We start from the raw sequence: 24,659 nt of genomic DNA, 5'->3' as shown, positions 1-24,659 counted from the left end.
GGCGCGCGCTCCCGCGCAGGCCGAGCCCACCCCGCCCCCTCAGAGCTCTGGAGCCCGAGTTTAACGTCGACGGGGATCGTCCCCCTCCTCACACTGCGGGACCCCGAGCGCACGCGTCTGGGGCTGCGGAGAGCCGGAGGGCGTGCGGGGCGGCGGCCGCGGCGAAGGTCGTCGGCGCCCTGGCGGCGAGCGCTGATCCCCCGGCGCTGCGGCGGCGGCGGCGGCGGCGCGGGGCGCTGGGCCTGCGGCGCGGCGTCGTGACGTCAAAGTGGCGGCGGCCGTGGTTGGCGCAGGGTCCGCGGCTGCAAAGTGTGAATTACGCCGGGCTCGCGCGGGCGGCGGAGTGAAGTCAGGCTCGGGGGAGGGGCGGGCGGGAGGGGAGGGGCCGGGCTCCGCGGCGGCGGCGGCGGCGGTGGCGGCGGCCGGAGCTGGTCGCTGGTCCCGCGCGCCCGGGAGCTGGCCGCTGCCTCCAGCCATCCTGTCGTGCAGCGCTCTGCTCGGTTCGCCCTCCGCGGCTGCTCGGCGGTCTCCAGATCCGCGCCTCCCGCCCGACCAGTCCCTGGGGTGGCGGGGCTCCCCTCTCCGACTTTGCCGGTGCTTCCCTGCTTGCAGCCCCGTCCTGCTCGCTCCGGAGTCGGGGCGTGCACGGATCTTGGTCACTGGCGCCGCGGCTGCGTCTTCCCGCGGAGAACCGAGGCGGAGGGTTGAGGCGAGGGGAGACTCGAACGCGGCTTCCCGGTCCGGGGTCGGCGCCCGCCCGCCCTGCCCCCGCCTCGGCCCGGTGTCCCCGAGCCGCGGCCCCCTCCCAGCGCAGGGGCCGGCGGCCGCGGCTGGGCGGGCGCCGGGCGGAGGCAGGGCGGGCGTATTCAATGGAAGTATGCTACCAGCTGCCGGTGCTGCCCCTGGACAGGCCGGTCCCCCAGCACGTCCTCAGCCGCCGAGGGGCCATCAGCTTCAGCTCCAGCTCCGCGCTCTTCGGCTGCCCCAATCCCCGGCAGCTCTCGCAGGTAATCGCCGCTTCTCCACCCACCCCAACCCCGGGAAGGAGCCCCACAAATTGGGGAGGGAGGGTCTCTTTTGTTTCCCTCCGCCCACCCAGCTTCACCTCCACGGCTCTCCAAGCCGATGCCGCGCACCCCAGCCAGCCCCAGCCTGGTCCATTGTTTGGGGGGCTCGGGGTGGGTCCGTCGATCCGAAAGCCTTTTCTTTTCATCCTGTGGCAGCGCACCCTCCGTCCTCCGGCCTCTTCTTCCCCTCTTAATCCGGTGGAAACCCTCGAGACCCTCCCAGGCCCTTCACTCGGTGCCCAGCGGTTTACGCCTCTGGAATGACTTTGTCCTCCGCCGCTCTCTCCGCGACTCGGTCGGGGAAGTTGGGCCCTTTTCCTAAGCTAAGATGTGGAGCACACCTGTTCACCCCCACCCCGGACATCTGCTAGTCCTCCCCATCCTTCCTCCCTCCACTCCCCCCCCCCAGTCTGGTATACCACGCACACACCTGTGCGGGGCTCGGGTTCTGGGCGCCCGCTCCCGCGCGCCCGGCGGAGCTCCGTGGGTCCTGCAGGTTTGCTGAACAATAGGCCCAGAGGTCCCGTTGTGGGCTTCTCCCACTCTTGCGTTTCTGCGGATAGGCCCTAAGCAGAGAACCAAGGCTGCCGTGACAAAGTTGATAGCCACGAATTTGATGGGCATTCACAGGAAGACTTGCTTCAGTGGTCCAAATACCAGTTGCTCTTGAGAATTTCTGTAGGTTCTTTCTTCCCCTCCCCATAATGATGCCCTTGACCCAAATCCATAGTTTTCTCGCCTTGATTGCCAACCAGATTTGGAGTGCAGAGGCAAAAAAATGAATTTTACTTGGTTTGCATTTGAACTGAATGCACTTTCTTGCCTGCAGCCACGAGTTCTGGCTTTGGGGAGAAGGGTGTTAATGGGGTCTGTAGCATGCCTCACTCTCACTTGGAGCCTAGAGCATGCAAGGCAAGGTTCTACCACAGGGCCTAACTAGTTTTTTTAAGGTTAGGCTTTGCCGAATTGCCCAGGCTAGCCTTGAACTTCTGATCTTCCTACCTCAGCCTCCTGAGTAGCGGGACTATAAGCACAAACCATAAGCTACACTGTCAGGACTCACAGCCACTTTTTGTCATTTTTGGTACTGGAGTTGTAATCAGGGGCTTTGTGCGTTCTAGGTAAGTGATGTGCCACTTAGCTACATCCCTAACCCTTTTCAACTCAGATATACTTTTGACATTCATGCCTTCAATGGGAGTGTATTTTTCTTTCCTTTTTTCTTTGTGCCAGTCCTGGGGCCTGAACTCTGAACTCAGGGCTTGGGTATTGTCCTTGAGCCTTTTTTTTTTTTTTGCTTAAGGCTACCACTCTACCACTTGAGCCACAGCACCACTTCCAGCTTTTTCTGTTTATGTGAGTCTATTGAGGACTCCAACTTAGGGCTAGCACTCTACCACTAGGCCACACTCCCAGCCCCAGTTACATTGCAAGTATCTTGAGCAAGTTATGGACAGCACCTTGTAGAGATGTTATTTGTAATGATTGTTCACTAAGTATAACTTGTCTTTTACTCTTTTTTTGGCCTACATTGTAGAAGCTTCTATTTGAGTTTGAGTTCTTTTCATTTAAAACCATACTTCTTTCACAGCACAAGATGGCATGCTAATGGAGTCCATGTAGACTTGTGAAAATAATTAAAATATTAAGTGGTATTTTGAACAATGCTGTTACTTTTGAAGGATGGATCTGTGATCTGCATTTTCAGTGTTGCTTAAAGCATTTTCAGGTTCTCGTGTTGAAAGGATACTAAGGTACCACTGAACAGGTTTTTAATGGTAGTAACTTTTTTACTTTTAAACACTGTTTTTCATTCTCAGATCAGCAGACATAACTAATACCCACTTACAGTTGGATCTAAACAATGACAGTCACTGATATTTATAGAGCTGTAAAATATGTATAGTGTTTTTGTGCTCCCTGAGGAAAAAAAAATGAATGAGAGAGAAGATTCCAAGGGATTTAAAACAAGTTGAGCCCAAGGGTTTTACCTGATGTGTTAATTAATCCGCAGAGACCAACTTTAAGCTCCATTATTTCTTGACTCATTTCCTAGATTTAAGTGAGTAATGGAATTTTGAAAATATAATTGCAGTACATAAGGCAAATATACCATATTTATATGTTAGTCCGTATTTTACTATCTCTTAATACTCTTTTGGTTTCTAAACCCCTAACTAAACTTTGGAAAGAAATTTTTGTGAATTAACATGAATAATTAACATTATTCAGTGCTACTATAATGATAAGCTTACTAGGGCGATGAGATGAGTGGATTAAGGCTTTGTGTATCATTCAGTAGTAAAGTGTGTGTTGATACTGATTTCTTTGGTGGAGTAAATAGGAGTTTATAATAGATTCTATTCCTCCTTTATTCTTTCTTTAGATCTCTATAAACTATTTGTTTACATCAAAACCTTTCTTTACTATTCAATATTTATTAGTTCCTAAGACTAAAAATAATTATCAATGTGTATATGATTCTGTAATTGTAAGTAGTCATATAATTGTTTGTTTGTTTGTTTGTTTTTGCCAGTCCTGGGCTTGAGCTCAGGGCCTGAGCCTTGTCCTTGGACTTTCTCAAGACTAGAGCTCTACCACTTGAGCCTCAGCACCACTTCCGGCTTTTTTCTATGTATGTGGTACCGAGGAATCAAACCCGGGTCTTCATGCATGCTAGGCAAGCACTTTAACCACTAGACCAAACTCCTGGCCCTAATTGTTTTTCTTTAAAAAAAAAAAAAATCTCCCAAACACCACATTAAACAGCCAGGTTCCAGTGGCATACCTTAAGTTCTCAGGAGGTAGAGATCTGAGTGTCCATGTTCAAAGACAGCCCAAGTAGGGAGTCCATGAGAGTCCTGTCTCTAATTAACCACCAAGAAACCAGAAGTGGAGTTGTGATGCAAGTGGTAAAGTGCCAGCATTGAGCAAAAAAGCTAAAGGACAAAGCCTTGATCCTGAGTTCAAGCCCTCTGCAGAAACACCTCTTTCCCTGAACTAAACCAAACATTTTTTTAATTAGAGTTTTTCTGTTTTAAAGTATGCTCGCAGCTAGCATAGGTAATGAAACCACCTCTGAATGGCATTAGTTTTAAGTATGAAATCAATGTAAGTAAAAGAGCAGTGGCACAGTTATTCAAAATTTGGTTTAGCATCAGACTAATAGATCCAGAAACTAAGCAGAAGACGCTGAACAACCAAGGTAGTTTTGGAGATCCTCGCAAAGCCTGTGAGATTTTAGAAAAATTTTCTAAATAACAGAAAATTTGAAGTGGAATTGTAGGCAGCCACAAGCTGTTGTCACTGATAGAGACCGAAGTTGACAGCAGACACACCAAAGCCTGGGATGGGAAGAAAAACAACTAAGCCAACAAAATTTAAAAGTCACCCTACGGATATTTCACTTAGGGACTTAACTGTTGTATAACAAAGTCTTTACTGGTCAAAATAATGCCCCGCAGACTCTGTTTTTAAAAGTTGAGGATTTGTATGTTTGTTTGTAACAGATTTTCTTGGCAGTTTAAGGATGTTGGAACTTACTTAAATGGACAAACTCGAGTGGTCCAGAAAATTCATTTATGTGCAACACTAGTTATTCTCAGAACTAAGGCATTGACATTTTGTTTTAAGTCAGTTCGTACAGTACCTTTTCATGTGGGTGTTAGGAGTTTCTTGATTTATTAGAGTAGTGAATCCTGTTCTTTGCCATTTTTGGATGTCTATAGTTGATAGCTGAGTTAAAATTTTTGCTTTTCAGAATTAAATTCTGCTTTAAGAAGACTGTTAAAAAGGCAGAAATGATGGCTTGTTCACCACTGGTGTTTTGCATGGATAGTTGTGAAAACTGGATTCATATATTTGTGGGAATTGCAGGGCACTACTCTATTGATATGGTTATTTCAGTCCATTTCTTTTGTATATAAGGAACAAATATCCAGGATAAAATTTTAAGATTTAAGTTTGAAAATATATCATTAAAATATAGGTTGTTTTAATTTAGAATCTTAAAGAATTTACTTTGTACTGTTATTGGGGCTTGAACACAGGCCTTGTCAAGCTCTTGGCTTAGCTGTTTTGCTCAAGGCTGATCTTCTACCACTTCAGCTATACCTCCTCCTCTAGTTTTTGCTGGTTATTTAGAAATAAGTCTTTTGGATTTTCCTGCACAGGCTGGTTTATATCAGTTTTTTGACTAGCTAGGATTACAGGCATGGATCACTAGCACCCAGCTTAAAACCTGTCTTTGAAGAAGACATATTTTACCATACGCTTCCACCAATATTTTCTTATAAAACATCTGTAGGCTACTTGTATTCAATGTTAAGAAAATGTAAAGAATTCATATCCCCAAGATGTGTGTGATGGCCCAAATCTATCATTCTAGCTGTTTGGGAAGTGGGGATCAAAGCATTGTAGTTCAAGGCCCACCTGAGCAATAGAATAGTTGGTGAAATTCTTTGTGACCAGTTGCTGAACATGGAGGCATGGAAGTATCATCCCAAGTGGTGAAGGAAAACACAAATAGGATGGCAGTCCTGAGATGCTGTCTCAAAAAATAACCAATGCAAAAAGAGCTGGTCAAGTGGCTCAAGTGACAAGAATGTCAGTCTACCAAGTATGAGGCCCTGAACTCAGATTTTAGTACTGCAAGAAATAACAACAAAATCCCCACTTGGAGATGTAGCTGAATGGTAAGGCACTTGGACGTATAATAAATGACCTGGTTTGCAGTATCATGAAAAGGAAAAAATATCAAAACAAGAATCCATTTGAGTCTACCATTCTAACCAAGTTTTCCTTTGTATGTTTTACCCTACCTTACACACAAATATTTTCTAGTCATAATCATTGTGTCTGTAATTGTGTTTGTTACTGCTCACAATATATGCAAACTTTTCAGGGTCCTCCATGTATTAAGGACAATTAAAAATCTTTGAAGCTGGCAGTTTTTCATGCCTGTGATCACAGAACTTGGAAGATGGAGGTAGGAGGATTGGGAGTTTGAGGCTAGCCTGAGCTATAGATCAATACCCTACCCCAAATAAAACAAAAATAGCCATGAGTGATGTCTCACACTTATAATCCTACATACATATAAGGCTTTCGTTTAAGATTAGCCAGGCAAAAAGTTTCTAAGACTCCATCTCAAACAGTAAAAAGTTGGGCATTTTGGCACACACATCTCATCTTAGCTACACAAGAAGTGTCAACAGGAGGATTGTGGACCAGGCTAGTCTGAATAAAAACTGAGATCTTATTTGAAAAATGTGGGAAGCAAAAGGGGACAAGGCTCAGTTGGTAGAATGCCTGCAGCTAGTCTTGAATCTTGAATTTTACCCAGTATTACCCGCTCCCCTAAAATATCTAAAAAAACAAACAACAACCAAAAACATTTGGATAAAAGCTGGTTCTTTATTCAAGAAGCTTTCAGGATTTTGGAGGATTATATTTGGAATAATTATAGTATTAGAGTTCCCGAGGTGTGATCAACTGCAAGGAAATAACACCTAACTTTCTGGAATAGATTGGAGGAGGATTCGTGTAGTAGCTGAGGGTTAAGAAGATGTTTCTAGACAAATTGGTGAGTGTAGTGGGAGGAAGAGAGGATGGATGGCCTGTGGAGATAAAGCTTCACACTACACAGATAGTACCTTGTGGAATGACTGCATCTTCTCCACAGTATCCACTATAGTAGTCACTAGCCATATGTAGATCATGGTCATTAAAATGTGGCTGGCAGCCAGGTGCTGGTGGCTACTCAGGAGGCTGAGATCTGAAGATTGTGGTTCCAAGCTAGCCTGGGCAGACAAATCTGAGAGACTTTTGCCTGCAATTAACCAGCAAAAAGATGGAAATGCAAGTGTTGCTCAAAGGGTAAAGCATCAGACGATAAGCTGAAGCTCCAGTATTGACACAAAAAAAGAAGAGACTGGGGCTGGGAATTTGGCCTAGTGGTAAAGTACTTGCCTAGCATGCACGAAGACTGAGGTCTAATTCCTCGGTACCACATACATAGAAAAAAGCTGGAAGTGGTGCTGAGGCTCAAGTGGTAGAGCTCTAGACTTGAGTGCTCAGGCCTTGAGTTCAAGCCCAGGACTACAAGGTAGGGAAGGAGAGGCCGGAATGACTAAGGAGTTCAATTTTATTTAAATAACTACATATATATGGTTAATGACCATTATATTGAAAGAGAAAACATAGATCATTAGTGCTTATTACAGAGATAGTAGCTTGCATTTCTCCAAATGTTGAACATTTGTGTCTTTGGTTTTTCTTTATGTACAAAATGACTTATGAAATAACTCCAATTGTGTTTAACCTTTCAGATCACTAGCTTGGATCAAGAGGTAAAAAATGATTTTTTTTAACTTTCTGAAAAGGCATTGTCCTTATATAATACCAAGATTAATGGTATTTTTCCTGAAGTCATACACTACCAGATATTAGCTTATAAATATTTTGCTATTATAATAAATGCACTGTCCTTGAGTTTATTTAAAATTAGAATAAGCAAGAGTGTATTCTTTCCGAAGTCTTGCTTTGTGATTTGTATTTCTTTTGTAACATTTTCTTTTCATATCCTGTACTTATTTGTAAGGACTTTTGTATGTCCAGAATCAATTTTTTTCCCTTCATGTTATTCTTAAATAATAATTTTCTTGTTATTATTAAGGTATTATCCAGAAGCATTATCATTTCATAAGTCAGGAAATGAGTGTGCTTCTCTTTTGGACAGTTACCCCTTCCTTCGCTTTCTCCATTTCAGCCTCCTAGCCCTGCCCACAAGATGCCTGGGTCATTTTCCACATAGTGTATGTATACTGAATCGTATGAGGGCATTTGTCCACCTTTCTTCTTTCCCTTTCTGTGCCCCCCCTTTTACCCAAAGAAAAAAAAATCCAAAGCATAAACAAACACCACCACCACCAATAACTAACAACAACAACAAAAAAACAAACCAGATTTCTGTTTCTTAGAGTTTGTTTTGATAAATAGTATTTTGAATGTTCAGAGAAGTTATACCTTTGTGGTCTTCCCCTAGTCTGTTTGTGAAGGCCTATCGTCCTCTCTAGGTTATCATGCTTACTTATATTTTATATCTAGTGTCCACATATGAGAAAACATGCCATTTGTCTCTCTGAGCTTGACCTACGTCACTTAGCATGATTTGTTCTAGGTCCATTTTCTACAAATGCGTAAGCTTATTCTTTCTAATGGGTGAGTAAAATTTCGTTATATATATATATATATATACCACATTTTATTGATTTATTGTAGGGCATCTGGGCTATTTCTATAACTTGGTTATTGTGAATAGTTCCAGCATCAATTTTTAATTGTATATTCTTTCCAAATTGATATTGTTATTTCTTTACAAACTTTCCTACGGAGGCTGATTCAGGGGCCTGCGCAGATAGGCCGTGGTTTTCTGTCCACACTATCCTCTATGTGCTACTCATTATGTGGTTGACTTCAGAAAGTATCTCCTGGTTATAATTTTCTTTTAGCAGTAATTTTGGATTGCTGCTCTAGGCCTCCACCTACTGGTGGAGATGGCTGTTTGTTTTCAGAAGATAATAACTAGAGGAAAAGGTAACCTGGGTAGGGCAAGGCAGGACAGAATATGGGGAAGATAAACGAATCTTCAATTGGATAACTCATCAAATCTGCAGTATTTAGGATTTTGGATAGACCAAACTTTCCTCAGAACTGTAAAAGCATTTAGAAGATGGTACTTAATGAAGATGTAGTACTGTTGCTTCAGTACTAGTAATAATACTTTTGTTTCTGTTTTGGGAGTATCTCCTACTTGGTGAAAAATTTTTCTCTTTCTCTTTGAACTCTTTTGTTGTTTGAACTTCTTTTCATTTTACTTTTCATAAATATTGTTATTAAGCTTCCACCAAGTTCTCTTATATTTGAAAACGTTCAATCATGCTGTTGTATTTTTCAGAAACCAAAGTAAACTAATTGATGAATTGAGTAGAAAAGAATTAAAAGAACTTTATTTTATGGGTTTTTGTTTGTTTGTTTGCCTGTCATGAGGCTTGAACTCTAGGTACTGCCCCTGAGCTCCTTTTGCTGAAAGCTAGTACTCTACCACTTGAACCACAGTGCCACTTCAGACTTTTTCTGGGTAGTTTATTTGGAGATAAGAGTTTCATGGGCTTTTCTACCCTGCCTGGCTTCAAACTGTGATCCTCAGATCCCAGCCTCCTGAGTAGCTAGGATTACATGTGTAAGCCACTGTTCTAAATTCTGTGTATACAATAAAACTTTAAAAATACTAAGATCTTTGTCCATTAATCTCTGTAGCAAAGTTATTTATTTGGCCTGAATTATCAGTGCAGTCATGACCAGGCAACAATCAAAACAATGAATGTTAACTAAAAGGTTTTTAATAAGTACCAAAATAAACTTTGTCAGAAATGTATATTCAGTGATACAGATGAAGCTGATTTTGTTAACTTCATTCACTTTTATTTATCTTTAGGAAATAAGGAAAAGGCAGTGATTCTAATGATCTTTTACTTTAATATTCCAAGTGTATTAGTTTTCTGCCAAGACAAGGAACTAAATGGCTTATTTTAGCTGGTAGCTTCAGAGATTTCAGCTTACAGTCAATTGCCTAGTTGCTGTTTGGGTTGGCAGGGTAGTGTCACATGGCTGGGAAGAGAGGGGGTAGAGACCTGCCCCACTGTCTCTTTAAGGACTTCTTCTCCCTGACTTGAAGACTTCCTACTAGGCACCACTCTTTTTTCTGAGTTGGATTCATGAAACAAAGCCATCCATCATCAATAATTTTAATGCTTTGTCAGATAGCAACTGGATTTGATTCTCCTTCTGTTTTTGTAATTGCTGACACCTTAACATTTAAAAAAAAAATTTGGTATCCAGTGTTTCCTTGTGAATCTTTTGAACAATCCCTTTTGCTTTCCAGAGCTAAAGATAGTACTACACAATAAGTTTCAAAAAATATGAGCATTAAGATGAACTCTACCAAGCAGTCAAGAAGAACAAAATGAAGGGGATAAGAGAGGAGATAAAGGAAAGGCAGCATGGTGTGTTGGCTTAACGGTTCTAGAAAATGGTGCAGATGGAGAACCTAATAACTCCCTGAAACTCTCGATGCTCATGCCTACAGAAAAAAGTACGACATAATTAATCTGTGGACTACTGTCTTTCTGTATTCTCCCTGAATATTTTACCATTTTCTGTAGCTGAACATCTTATCCTTTTTTTCCAGTTTTTTTTTTAATTTTACCTGTTTGCTTTGAAACAAGTGCTTCCTCTATGATCCAAGTGGACCTTTTAACTATTTTCCTGCCTTGGTCCTCAGTTTAGTGGTAGAATTACAGTCATGTGTCTCTGCCTTTTTTCTTGTTTAAATAAATAAACTTCTCTGTAGGTCTTCTTCAGGAATAGAGTCAGAATATTTATGCTTGAAAGAAACCATTTAAATATATCCATTCTCAAGTTTTCTTTTTCTTGCTTATGATTGCTTTTGGTCAACAACAGAACTGACGATGATAAAGAGACCACAAAGTCTAAAATATTTACTATTACGCATTTTACAGAAGTTTGCCAACTGTTGCATAGTAGAGTAGGGATTTAGGTGTCTTGGCTAAGTCAGACAGCAGGCAACAATTAAAAGGGGCAATTCTTGGGTGGAGAATAAGGGTGGGGACAGTGGCAGAAAATAAAAGTTAGCAGGAGAACTTAGTCACCTGGCAGTGAAGGGATACATAGAGAGGCACATCACCAGAAGTTCAGGTTGAAAAAGTGATCAGTTTTGTTCAGGAAGCATGTGGGCAGTACTGAAGAGAGAACTCTGGACATACAATGCTGTTCTCTTCCAGCCTTCCTAAGACTGTGCTTATCCCAACTGACTTGTATCAAGGGTGCAGAAGTCTCCATGCAGCGAATACAAGTTCCTTGAGAGAATTACCTGACTGGATTGAAGGGGAGTGGGCTTTCTTTTCTGGAGTGGCTGTTATTTGCCTACTGTTTCTCTCAGTCTTGTGAAGGGAAACACAGCTGTTCACGTTCGCACTTTGTTCCTAACTGGCAGTGTAACTCTGGCGTTCCTTTCTTGTTGCTTCCAGTCCTTCCAAGGACTTCAGCAAGTCTGCAAAGAGGTTCAAGGAAATGAGGTGCTTTTCATTCTTTACTGTGAACTGCCTGTATTTACTTATTTGTTTGTTTAGTGCCGCTCCCCGGACTTGAACTCAGAGTCTGGACACTGTCTCTGAGATTTTTTTCCCTCAAGGCTACCCCCTACTACATGGCCCATAACTCCACTACCAGCTTTTTAGTGGTTAATCAGAGATAAGAGTTTCACAGACTTTCCTGCCTGGGCTGGCTTCAGATCTTGCTCCTTTTATACCCCAGCTTGCTGAGTAGCTAGGATTACACGCTTGAACCCCCTGCACCCAGTCTGAGCTGCCTTTTTGAACCCCCTTGTCCACTTGCCATTGATGGGAACTTCCTCCAGCTTCCAAGACTGCCAGTGTACCCATGTGATGGGGGCCACCTACTGAGTGGGAAATGATGGTAAGTTTTAGTGGTTGAGGCTGAGGAGGTGATTTGGCTAAGGTCACCCAATTACAAAGTGGAGAAGTTGTGTCTGTAAATTTAGCCCTGCCAGATTTTAATCTGTTGTTGTTTTCATTCTATCCCCTGCTTCCTTGTGATAGGATTGACTTGTGAGATTTCTTTTAAGTAGCAATCCTTCTTTAGGGAGCATTATTCCATTGAATGGCAGGTCTTTAATCCATCAGAGTATCTGTTTATATACCAGTGATTATTTGAAAAAGAGTACAAACAATTCTAAAAATATCTGAGTTACTTCTAATTAAAATATAATCAGCTCATGATTTAAAGCCATCCCAGGCAAGAAAGTTTATGGGACTCTTTTCTCCAATGAACTGTCTCCCCGCTACCCTCACCACGCAAAAAAAAGGTGGAGAGTTGTGTTGCAAATGATAAAGCACTAGCTTTGAGAAAAAAGTTAAGGGATAGTGCCCAGTCCCTGAGTATATGCCCCAGGATGGCACCAAAAACTGTGTGTGTGTGTGTGTGTGTGTGTGTGTGTGTGTGTATAATGTATCTGTATGTGTATGTATATATGTGTGTATGTATACAATGAATTTGCTTTGTGTCTAGTAATATATATTATAAAATATATAACATTATTAAAGACAAAGCAACTTTATTGAAAAAATAATGTGCCATTTAGAAAAATAATATTTAATTTATTGAAAAATGACTTATGTGCAGTGAAACAAGAATAGCTTTTGGGGGCCAGGAGTATGGCCTAGTGGTAGAGTGCTTGCCTAGCATACATGAAGACCTAGGTTCAATTCCTTGGTACCACATACCTAGGAAAAGCCAGAAGTGGTGCTGTGGCTCAAGTGGTAGGCTCTATAGCCCTGAGTTCAAGCCCCAGAATCAGCAAAAGGAGGAGGAGGAGAAGGAGGAGGAGGAGGAGGAGGAAAAGAAGGAGGAGGAGGAGGAACTACTTTTAATCAAGAAAGCAAGCAGTGTGTGCTAGATGCTGATGGCTCATTTGTAATCCTAGAAACTCAGGAGACGAGATCAGAATCAAGATTTAAGACCAGCCTGGGCAGGAAAATCTTTGAGATTCTTATCTCCAATTAGCCATCAAAAAATCTGTTAGGAATGAAGCCCTTTTCACCTGGTGGATACAATTGATACTATTCATGACACAGAGTTCTCCAGAACTTTATAGGTTTGCTGTATATAAGAAGTAGATTTTTTTTTGTAATTTAAAATATTTCTTCATTTTTACCTATTGTGAGAATTCTTCATTGTGGGCTTTCTCAAGGTTAGCACTCTACCATTTGAGCCACAGTGCCACTTCCAGCATTTTGTATGTATGTGGTACAGAGGAATCAAACTCAGGTCTTCATGCATGCTAGGCAAGCACTCTACCACTAGGCCAAACTCCCGGCCCCATTGTGGATATTTTTTAAAGTTACTCTCAAATTAAAATGAAAAATGTTAGATGCAAAAATTAATTACTTTCAACAAGAGTATTGCCTTCCAATTCGTAGGAAAATAAAACTACACAACCTATAAATGTCAGAAGATAACTGCAAATGTTAAAAAACAGGCATAGCTTCTCTAATAACAAAGGAAATGCAAGTGTGCTGATGGTAGATGAGATCATAGAGGTGGATAAAGGAAGAGGTCGAAGGATAACCTGAGACTGCTCAACCTTCCTTGAACATTTTTAAAATGGCATGATCATTCCATTGTGGTGATGAATGGCTTACTGGGATAGCTAGCCTTTATCAAAAACCCAAATCCAGCAGAAACTTAAGAATATGACCTTATTTAAATAAGTGTCTTTGCAGATCTAGCCAAATTACATGTACTCAAATTACGAGTCATAGGTGATCGTGTTGGAAGGTCACCCTTAAATGGTGTCTGTGGACTCCCAAAGATTTAGACACACACAAGAATGAACATTTTGTGAACTTGGAGACCGAGATTGGAGTGAGTGCAAGAATTCTTCAGGAGATTGCAGGAACCGAGAAGAGGCAAGGGCCTAAGGACCCTAAGGCCTTCAAAGTGAAGATGGCCCTGTCAGCACTTTCATTTTTGATTACTAGCCTAACAAACTGGGAGAGTAAGTTTCTGTTATTTTAAGCCACACAGTTAATAGTAATGTGTTGTAGCAAGCAGCCCTAGGAAACTGATACAAATGTCTTTGATTGGCTTAATTTTTGTGTTAATTAAATGAGCAGATAGTTACACTCTTTTTGGTGCTAGATACTGCTAGATTTGTAAAGATAATAAAATTGTTCCTACTTTCATTCTTGGGGTTTGGTCTAGTAGGAAAAGGAACAATGGAACTCAGGGCCTGAGCTCTAGCACTTTCTCAAGGCTAGAGCTCTACCACTTAAGCCACAGCATCACTTCTGGCTTTGTCTATGTATGTGGTACTGAGGAATTGAACTGGGTCTTCATGCATGCTTGGCAAGCACTCTACCACTAGGCCAAACTCTTGGCCCTATTTATTTGAATTGTATTTTATTGTCATGGAAATGTATAGAGGGGTTACAGTTAACATTTGTCAGGTATTGGGTACATTACTTCTTAAGGATTGATACCCCCTCCTATATTTTTCTCCATTTCCTTCCCCCTACCTCCTCCCATTCATCTTGTTTTTCCCCTTCCCTTTCCTATTTCAAATAAACAAATAAACATATATACATTATACCAGGTACCAAAATCAGATGCGGTAAAGACGTGAGATGAACCATAAGGGGAAAAAAAGAGAAAAGGAATAACTTTACGCAGTACATTAAGTACAACAATCACAAAGATGAACCTCTTGTTTCCCTATCCTGGAGTTCATTTTGCTTAGCCTCATCCTATATGGCCATATTACATATTTTTTGAGCTATTGTGATCCTCCACTAGGAGACTCCTAGGCGAGGGAGAATATGGTACCTGTGTTTCTTTGGGTCTGGCTTACTTCACTTAATACAGCATAGACTTCCATTGTGTATAAATACCTCATCTTCTTGATCTGTTCATCTACCGAGGGGCAACTGGGTTGTTTCCACATCTTAGCTATGGTAAGTATGCTTCAGTAAACATGGTTGTGCTAGTAGCTTTAGAATGTCCTTGTTTATGGACATTTGGTAAATACCTACGAGTGGGATTGCTGGATCATTGGAGAGCTCTATGTTTATTTAGTCTTCTATCACTAGAATTCTGTTTCCCAAAGATAAGAGAAGTGATTCACATAGCAAAGATAGATTTTTTCGATCTGTTGAAATATCCGTTAGTTTTTTTTTTATCCCAGTTAAAATAAAATTTAAACCCCTGCTTTTAGTTGTGAGGCCCAGATAATCTGGCCCCTGCTAACCATGGTATTTTCCCATTGTTTTCAGTGGCCTCTGCTGTCTGTGAACATGCCAGCGTTATTCTCATCTTCCTCATGGTATTAGCTCTTCCCTTACACTCAAGAGCTTCTCATGGTTCCTAGCCATTTAGACCTAGCTTAATCTTTGTGGAGAAACTTCCTTTGTCCTCCTATTTAAAGTAACACTTCTTCCCCCATTCATTTCATGACTGTACCTTGATTTGCTTTATATTTAGGTTTGATTTTTTTTTCACCTTAATTTCAATAAAGGGATGTTCTGTCTATACCAAGAAACCTTCAGTAAGTCTTAAGTCTCTTTAATTATGTGGTAATACATTTGTTTTTTGTAAAAGCTGTCAAGCTTATTTTTATGGTAATTTTTATAGTACTGGGGTTTCAATTCAGGGCCTATAACTTGTTAGGCGCAGTTATCTTACCTCCCCCCCCCCAGCAACACCTCCACCCCTTTTTATTTTAGCTGTTTTTCAGATAGGTAACTGAATTTTTTGCCCTGAAGGGCCTAGACCAAAATTCACCTATTTATGCCTCTGTTGTAGCTAGGATTACAGGCATGAGCTACCATATCCAGCTTTTTTCTTGAGCTTTAATGTCTTGTAACTTTTAAGCTGGATTGGTTTGCAGCTATAATCCACTCGATTTTTGCCTCCTGACTAAGTTGGATTATAGGTTATGAGCCACCACCCCTGTAACTCTTTAAGTATTTTAGAAGCTTTCACATATGAAGACAAATGTCTTCCACATAAGAATTTTATCATGCTTTTTTTTCATTTTAATGGTTGTAATCAAATATTGACTTTTCAGTATTTTCAGTGTATGGTAAGAGGAAAATGATGGTATAAAGTGTTTTGCTATGTTTGTGGCACATACTACCTACCTTGTGTGGCTCTTACCTGGAGTCCATCCCCACCTCATCAGCCACATCTGCCACCATAGAGCATGTGTTCAGGAAACAGAGGCCGCACTTCCTCTAATCACTGTTGTGTCCTTAGCGTGCAACACAGAAAGGGCTCTGGACTAGAGAATGATGGGAAACTTACTCTTTTTATCTCATTTAGGCCACCACAACTTTCCTTTGTATTAATCCTGGATTGTATACTTTATGGTTTTCATGCTATAATCTTGCCTTCTTCTTTATCCCCTTTCTAAATAGTCCTTTGGGAACCTCTCTTAATTTCTAGATTTATGTACATGTCACTCAAGAATGCATTGAGTATTAGAAACCTAAGAAGCCCATAGCCACACAGCTGTAGGTGATGTTTCTAGGATTTGAACTTAGATCTCTTTCTAACCAGAACTCCTCTTGTGCTATTCTCTGCTGTACTGTGCTATGCTGATGTGGGGGCCGATACGTGTGGTGAGTAGGAAGTACAAACCCAGAATTAGAATAGGAGCCCTGTCCCTTTGGAGTAGAAATAGCAAATGGTTATTATTTGCTCTACAAGAAGTGGGTGATAGTTGTTAAACAGAACTTTAAAAAGTAAGTTGAATTTATTTTGGATTAGAGTTAATATATACTTGTTATAAAATACATGAAATATACCAAAAATAAAAAGAAGAAACACCATCCATAGCCCTACTAGCTAGAAATAACCATGTTGACATGTTAGAATAATTTTAACCACTATTTTTTCTGTACAGAAATGAAATAGTACAGTGATTATTTTTAAATGTAAATGTTATTTTAAAATCATCTTCTAATATAATTAGAAAATTACAAAGAATATTATCAGCTCTTCCAGAAAAGTGCTAGCAGTTTATACTTTATGAGCAGCATGTAAATGTCTTATCAATATTTTTCTGGTTTTTACTTCTTGAACTTTTGTTGACATTAAACTTATAATATATGCTTACTACCTACTATGTGTCTTCTACAAATTGTTTCTATTTATTGCCTCATTTTCTGTTGACTTTTTAGCATATCCATTAAATCAGTTTTTGAAATCCCTTATACTAGTATTGTTACATTTGTGGAAAACTTCCAATACTTTTGCTCTAATTTCAATACAAAGATGCTCTGTTTATAATCACAAACTTTTATGTAGTAAGTCTGAAGCCTCTAATTATGTAGATAATGGAAGTTAGTTTATTATTGAGCAATTTCAGTATTTTTTAATCTATACATATTAACTAATCTTCAACATAGGATTTGATAATGATTTTTTTTCATCTTAATAGTTGAAATAAAATTTTTACTCAGCTAGATATTCATTGTATGGTAAAAGGAAGATGATAGTATAGATTTTTCTATGACTGGGAATGTGGAGTAGAGGAGGAAATATGCTTGCAAAAGTACATTGGAGATGGCTGATTGGGAAATGCATAAGTGCTGAATTGTTCTTCCTGTTATGGAGATTGGTACATGGGCTCCTCTGCCAATTAGTCTTTAACTTTGCCATGCTTCTAGTTTTATGGTAAAAAGAATTGAATAGAGGACTCCTTTTACAAAGAGTTTCTAAAATCTTTAAAATTTTAAGAGAACTTTTATCTTACAAACATAATGATTATTTGGAAACATTTTCAGTTCTATTTTCTTTGCATCACAGTAGAATTACTTTGAATTCATTTTCAGAGAAAAATTTCTGGAAGTAACTTTGAGGACTTAAAAAAAAAGTGTTGTAGGCCTTTTTGTTCTCTTTTCCCTATCAGCAATATTTCTTAATTCCTTATTTCACTGTTAGGATACTGTAAAGCAACACTCTAAAATAATACTTATTGTGATTTTTTGAGATCCTAATTATGTTCATGTTGCCACGAGCACATTAAATGTTCTATCTGTGCTCTATGTGTGTGTGTGTGTGTGTGTGTATGTGTGTGCGGGCACGCGTGTGTGTGTGCAGTATGTAGGCAAACACATTAAAACTTGGGAGAGCAGTGCCTTGGAATTTGTTGATTGCTGTGAATGATTTTTACTCACCCCCAAATGGTGGCTCCAGCAAAAATGTATGTAATATTTGAAAAGGTTCTAGGACCCAATTTATGGATAAATTCCCATAAAGTGTAACTTCCTCTCCTCTTGAGTGTACCTTACCTGAGGTTTTGTCCCTTGACTTTATTTGACTTTCTTAACTGATTCTGATCTCAGCCCTCAAGGTTGTAGCATAGGATTAACCCTTAGCATAGCTGCCCTTGTCCACTGATCTGTCCAGACTTCATTATGCTTGGTTAAACTATGAGCTCCTTAACAGTGAACATTGTTTGTTTAGCTCTGTACACCTAGCTCACGCAAAGTAAATATTCAGCAAATTTAGAAAGTGCACCAAAGTTACCAATTCTAGCAGGGCCCCAGTCCTATTGAGAATCCAGTTTTCTATACTACCCACATTCCCTTCTTTCTCCAGCTTCCTCAAATGCCAGCCCATGCCCTGTCATGGCATCCATTCATTCCTGTTTTGAAGTGTCATATTGCATTGGAAGACTTAGAATGATGACTGAAGGGTTTCTGGAGAACCTCTTGAAATGGCTGCCTTGACTTTTAGATCTCCAATGAGATTGTTAGAAGGAGGGCTAGGGCCGGGAGCATGGCCTAGTGGTAGTGCTTGCCTAGCATGAACAAAGCCCTGAGTTTGATTCCTCGGTACCACATACACACTAAGAAAGCCAGAAATGGTTCAAGTGGTAGAGTGCTAGCCTTGAGGAAGCTCAAGGACAGTGCCCAAGTCCTGAGTGCTAGCCCAGCACTGGCAAAAAAAAAAAGAAAAAAAAAAAGGCTAACTTTCAAACCTCTAAAACTATTAAAGGTCTTTGGATTTTTCCTGTAGCCTTGGTTATTGTAAAGGTTGACCCTGTTGTTGAATAACTGACTAACGTGAGCCCTTATCTCCAATAATTTGTGGGACATGACCCTAGGTCAACACACCCTTTTTGTTTTCAACATAGGGAGCTAGAGAGTACTAAATTCAGTGGGAATGGTTATGTAATTTTGCTTGGTAGGAGTAGATCAGCTTATTTAAGTATAAAACCATTGAGTCCATATAAATAATTTGTTTGTCTTGTAATCACATTTTACAAAGTCAAATTAAATTTAGCATATTTTATTTTAGCTCATTATGACCAAAGCATTATCAATTTGATATAAAAGTGATATTTTAGGGATTTTGTTTTGCAGTCAATCCAGTTTGTCTTTTTCACTAGAGTATGTCTTGGTTCTGACACCATCTCAAAGTACAGAATAGCCACAGGGGATTCTAGAAATAATAATACTATAGAAACAATAACACTTTATGACACATATTTAGACAGTCAGGGATACCTCTTTGCTTTTTATAATTGGATAAATATATATTATATGGAGTTATGAAGAAAGTTGCTGCTTCAAACATTATTAAGGGGCTTAGAGATCATCAGAATCACATTTAAGTTAGCTGCATTTTATAGAACTTACATGGTTTCAGCTGTGTAAGAACTACAAAAATGAGTGTTTTAGCTTTAATTACTTTCTTTGAGTTGGGATGGTTTTGTGGTTTGAGAGAAGGAATCTCAAACTTTAAACTGCTGTATTGTGAGAAGCTGTGTTTGTCAGAGTACCAGCAACTCTTATCCTTCTAAGGGAAGTTACTGGATGAAAATAGGAATGAAGTTTTTATGGAGACAGGTTCCAATATTCTTACATTGAAACTTTGAATTCTCTCTTAAAAAATAAAAACAGGGCCGGGGGTTTGGCCTAGTGATAGAGTGCTTGCCTAGCATGCACGAAGACCTGGGTTCGATTCCTCGGTACCACATATATAGAAAAAAGTGGTGCTGAGGCTCAAGTGGTAGAGCTCTAGCCTTGAGAAAGTCCAAGGACAGTGCTCAAGCCCTGAGCTCAAGCCCAGGACTGGCTAAATAAATAAATAAAATAAATAAAAACAAAAAAATAAGCCAAGACAGCTCAGACATTAGTGTCTCATGCCTATAATCATAGCTACTCGGGAGGCTTGGATCTGAGGATCCCAGTTCAAAGCTAGTCCAGACAGTGGCTGAGTTTTGGGTTCCAGCCCTAGGACTGGTGAGCGCGCGCACACACACACACACACACACACACACACACACACACACACACACACTAATTCAAAAAAAAATTAATTCGTTATATAGAGTTATTCTTACTGGATCATGGCTGTTAGTGCCCAGAGTAACATGGATAGAATTCTTCATTTATTAAAGAATGTAAGAGAAAGGAAATTGAAGACCAAAAAATGAAAGCAGCTGGCTTCCACAAGCATCTAGCATTTAGAATACTAGCCAGAGTATCCGTTCATGTTTTATGCAGTTATGAATGCTAATAAAATGACTGAAACTCTTTGAAACTTTTTTTTTTACTATTTTAAGAATTGGAGCTTTGGTTGTTTAAATCAACATTTGCAGTTTTAAAATTGTCAAAGTAATTTAAACAATATTATTAGAATTTCCTAAAATCTCATCACCGTATTATTATTATTATTATTATTTTTTTTTTTTTTTGTCAGTCCTGGGCTTGAGCTCAGGGCCTGAGCACTGTCCTTGGACTTTCTCAAGAGTAGAGCTCTACCACTTGAGCCTCAGCACCACTTCCGGCTTTTTTTCTATGTATGTGTTACCGAGGAATTGAACCCAGGTCTTCATGCATGCTAGGCAAGCACTTTAACCACTAGGCCAAACTCCGGGCCCATCATTATTATTATTATTATTATTATTATTATTATTTTGCCAGTCCTGGGGCTTGAACTCAGGGCTTGAGTACTGTCCTTGCTTGGGCTTTTTCCTCAAGCCTAGTACTCTGCCACATGAGCCACAGCACCATTTCTGGCTTTTTCTTTGTATGTGGTATCAAGGAATGGAACATAGGTCTTCATGCTAGGCAAGCACTCTACCACTAGGCCAAACTTCTGGCCCACACCGTAGTATTATTTTTATTTGCTCTGTTTTCAGACGTAAGGTAATTGTGATCACTGATACATTTCATTTGGGGGCTTAAATTTTTTTCCAAATATGGATTTGTAGTGTTAGTCTCTATAATATTTTATTTTGCTGTGATATAGTAGCTAGTGAAGTGATCCTGTTTCTTGAAGTAATAAGGGATCTACTTCTCATGGTTGTCAGTTGTCACTGGATCATACTTGAACCTGAGTGGGAGAGAAGAAGAAATCCAGGGCAGATCGTTGTTGAAGTTGTAAGCAAGAAGTTGTGCTATCTCTTTTGTTCATTTGAACTGAAACTTCAGATACATGGCCACATCTAGGTGACAGAGGAGCTGGGAAATAGAGCAGTAAGTGGTTCCATGCATAACCACATGCCAGGCAGATTGTAGAGATACAGGAGACACCTAATGGACTCCCACATAAATTAATCTTAACCTTTCTCAAAGGGATTATGAAGAAGCTTACAATGGAATAACTTTTGTGATTTTAACCTTTAAAGATTAATTTATGAGCTGTTGCATACATTACTTTATCAGCCATGTAGAACTTACATTCTTTAAATAATTTGTTGTAAATCCGGTTCGGTGCTGTTGGCTCACGCCTGTAATCCTTGCTACTCAGGAGGCTGAGATCTGAGAATCAAAGAAAGCATGTAGGCCCTAAGATCAAGCCCCACGACCAACTCTCCCCCCCAAAAAATAATAATATATATGTTGTAATATTTATAAACACATGCTAAACACGACTTTCTCCATTATTTTATTTCTCTTGAGTACTTTCTAAAGTGACCATTTCAGTGCTTTGCAGAGTAACTAAAGACCAATTATATAAAATATTTAAAAACAATTAGTCTTTTAATTTGGGGGCAATATTAAGAGTTTGAACCCAGGACTTTCACTTACTCTACAGTTGCTCTGCTACTTGAGGTACACATCTAGTCCCTTTTGGCTTTAGTTTTTTTTTTTCCCCTGTAAGTGGGGCTTAAATTAGGGGCCTGGGCACTGTCCTTGGGCTCTTTTTGCTCAAGGCTATTGCTCTACCACTTTGAGCCACAGTGCTATTTCTGGTTTAATTGAAGTTAAGAGTCTCATATAGACTTTCTTGTTTGAGCTGGTTTTGGAGGACTGTAGTCCTCAGATCTCAGCCTGAGTAGCTAGGCATGAACCACTGGGGCCCAGCTGCTTTAGTAATTTTTCAGATAGGGTCTCTTACTTTTGGCCTGGCTGGTTACCTTAATCTTCTTACCTATACTTCCTGCAGAACTGAGTTCACAGGTGTGCAATACCTTTCCCAGTTTATTGATTAAGATGGGGGTCTTGCGAACTTCTTGCTTAGGCTGGCTTTGAACCACAGTCCTCTCATTCATTGCCTCTTAAATAGTTATGATTATAGTCATGTACCACTACACCAGACTTGGATTGATTCCTGGACTTCGCAATCCGTTCTCTCAAAGTTTTTATGTGGTAGAATCAAACTTAATTATTCCTAGTTTATCTTTATATATTTGATAGGACTAGTCTCTTTTTAACTCCTCTACTCAACGCTTTGTGTGTGTGTGTGTGTAGATTTAATAATTTTGAGGCAAATGTACCATTTGAGCCTTGTTTCCAACTCTATTTTTGTTTGTTTTTACATAGGATTTTATGCTTTTACTAAGGCTGACTTCTAACTACAGTTCTTCCACCTTTACTTCCTGAGTAATTGGAATTATAGACATGTAGTACAGTGTCCTGCTATTCTTCCAATATGTTGACTACAAATTATTAATCAGAAACTCTCCTCTTCATTCACTATTCACAAAATATCCCATTGGCATTTTTTGCTAGAATTGTTTCAATTTTTAATTTTCTGTAGATTGGTGTTATTAGACTAGATTAATTTAAAAGATTAAAGCTCGTATGCCTGGCCTAAACAGTTAAGACACTAACTTCCTTTTGCTACTTTATGTATATGCTCCTCTCTCCCATGTTGCTCTCTGCCTAAGGGGGCTGACTTTCATGAAGTATGTCACTGATCTCTCCTGACTCTGCCTTCTAGTTGGGGTTTAGCCAGTGGGGAAGGAGGAGCTGGTGGGGGAAGGGGAAAGATTGGGGCATGTTTTCCATCCTGTGTTCATCCATCTAAGGCCATATACTCACCAGGTACCTCCATTATTATAGTGAATGTCCTCATTAGTGTTGGTCCTGGTCAGATATAATTAGGGTCCTTCACCTCGGAGAATTTGAAGAATGAAACTCACAGACAACAGAGAGCAAGAGCAAAGTATTGGGAGTTTATGTAGAAAGAAAAGACAAGCACAGTTCCCACCACAAGGAAGGGTTCCGAAAGGGCGTTGTTGGTTGCAGTCCACTGTCTTGGAGTCTTCATGGAACTTTTGGGCAGGGGTTTCTTTTTAGGATGATTTGTCAGTGACTGGTGGGACAGACTGATTTGGCCTTGTCTTTGCTAGCCTCTAAGAGTCTGGGCATTCCATATCCATGTGAGGACTTGGTCATGAATTGCCCAGAAGCCTGGGCTGGCCAGAGGCCCATCAAAGGACTGGCCACACATTGTCCATATCCTGATGCTCGTGCAGGTCGTGGACTTGTGTGATTTCATGAATGAGGTGCCACTTCATAATCCTCCAATACACCAGGGTCCTCTTCCCTAACTACCTATGGGAATCTCTCTACTCTAGCTTCTCATTATATTTGTCCTTAGAGGCTTTACCCTAGTTACACTGTAAATAGTCCCTTCATAAATTCTCTTCCGTGACCCCATAGCGTGAACTAAGAGGAGCCAGACCAATGCAGCTATTCTCATCTTCTTCTTCTTTACTGCTAAAATCTACAATTCCCTTTCTACTCTTCTTGGAGATCTTTCCATGGGGATCTTGGAGTCTTTTATAATTTGGGTTATGTCCAGATTTATTTTTATTTGCTGCCAGTTTTAAAGGGAATGTTTTCTTTTATTATTTTTTCTAATTATATGTAGATATTGATTTTTTGGTAAATCAGCTATATATCGAATTTTTGTTTCTAATAATTTTCAGTACCTTTCTTATTTCATACTTACCTGCAAATAGTGCATCACCTGCCAATAGTGTTAATTTTAATCTACTTTTCCCACACACACACTTTATTAAGAAGTATTTATTTGGAAATGATTATTTTGTTCAAAATGTACTTCGGAGCATCTATTGAGATGTTTAGCACTTTTCAGCTTTGATCTAATATGTGTAGTAAATGATCTTAGTAGATTTGTTAATACTTTTACATGTATATTTTTGGAATTAATCTTATTTATTCTAGCAGTTCTACTTGCTGATTAGGACATTGCAGCAATATTATTGAAGTTGATCTGAACCTATTTCTTTCTATCCAGTGTCCTATTTCAGTGGTAGTACTCTGTTGATCTCATCAGTGGATTTTGTTTTTTGAGGCAAATTAGAAACAATAAAAAAGTTTTCTTTCAAAAAAGAAATTTTAAGACTTTCCCTCTTTTTCTCTTCAAGTAGAAAGATCTTCAAAGCAGTGAGCAAGTTTTGTTTCCAGGGAAACTGACATCATACACTGTTGATTATAAAGCTTCCCTTTTGTGTCAAAGTGGAACAAAGTACAATTGTTATGATATGTGAAGTATGTCTGTAATGAAGTGTGACTATAATGCTGTCTTTTACTTGATGTCTCTTCCACCTGCTTTGTCTCATCCTGTGAAGAGGAAGGGATCCATATTATTAGCCCATGTAAAAAGTGACATTTAGAGTCAGCGATTACTGCTTGCCAGAGGTAACATAGCACATAAGGCTTA

General features: G+C 40.0%; 1 protein-coding gene across 2 annotated transcripts in view; it reads left to right on the top strand.

Annotated features, from left to right (window-relative positions):
• The first annotated feature begins 581 nt into the window (after positions 1-581).
• Pde7a (phosphodiesterase 7A) overlaps positions 582-24,659 on the top strand; it is an 80,786-nt gene continuing 56,708 nt past the window's right edge. For both annotated transcript variants that reach the window (XR_016536653.1, XM_090338882.1), the window contains exon 1: positions 582-1,007. Coding sequence is in view for 1 of the 2 variants with exons in the window: in XM_090338882.1 (XP_090195008.1) it covers positions 870-1,007 (138 nt within the window). In the remaining variant the exon portion in view is untranslated. The remainder of the gene's footprint in view (positions 1,008-24,659) is intronic.

Source organism: Megascapheus bottae, chromosome 9 (assembly GCF_031878675.1).
Source record: "Megascapheus bottae isolate mThoBot1 chromosome 9, mThoBot2.hap1, whole genome shotgun sequence".
Lineage (NCBI taxonomy): Eukaryota > Metazoa > Chordata > Mammalia > Rodentia > Geomyidae > Megascapheus > Megascapheus bottae.
Note: the sequence above shows the minus strand (reverse complement) of the source record. Positions and strands in the feature narration are given on the sequence as shown.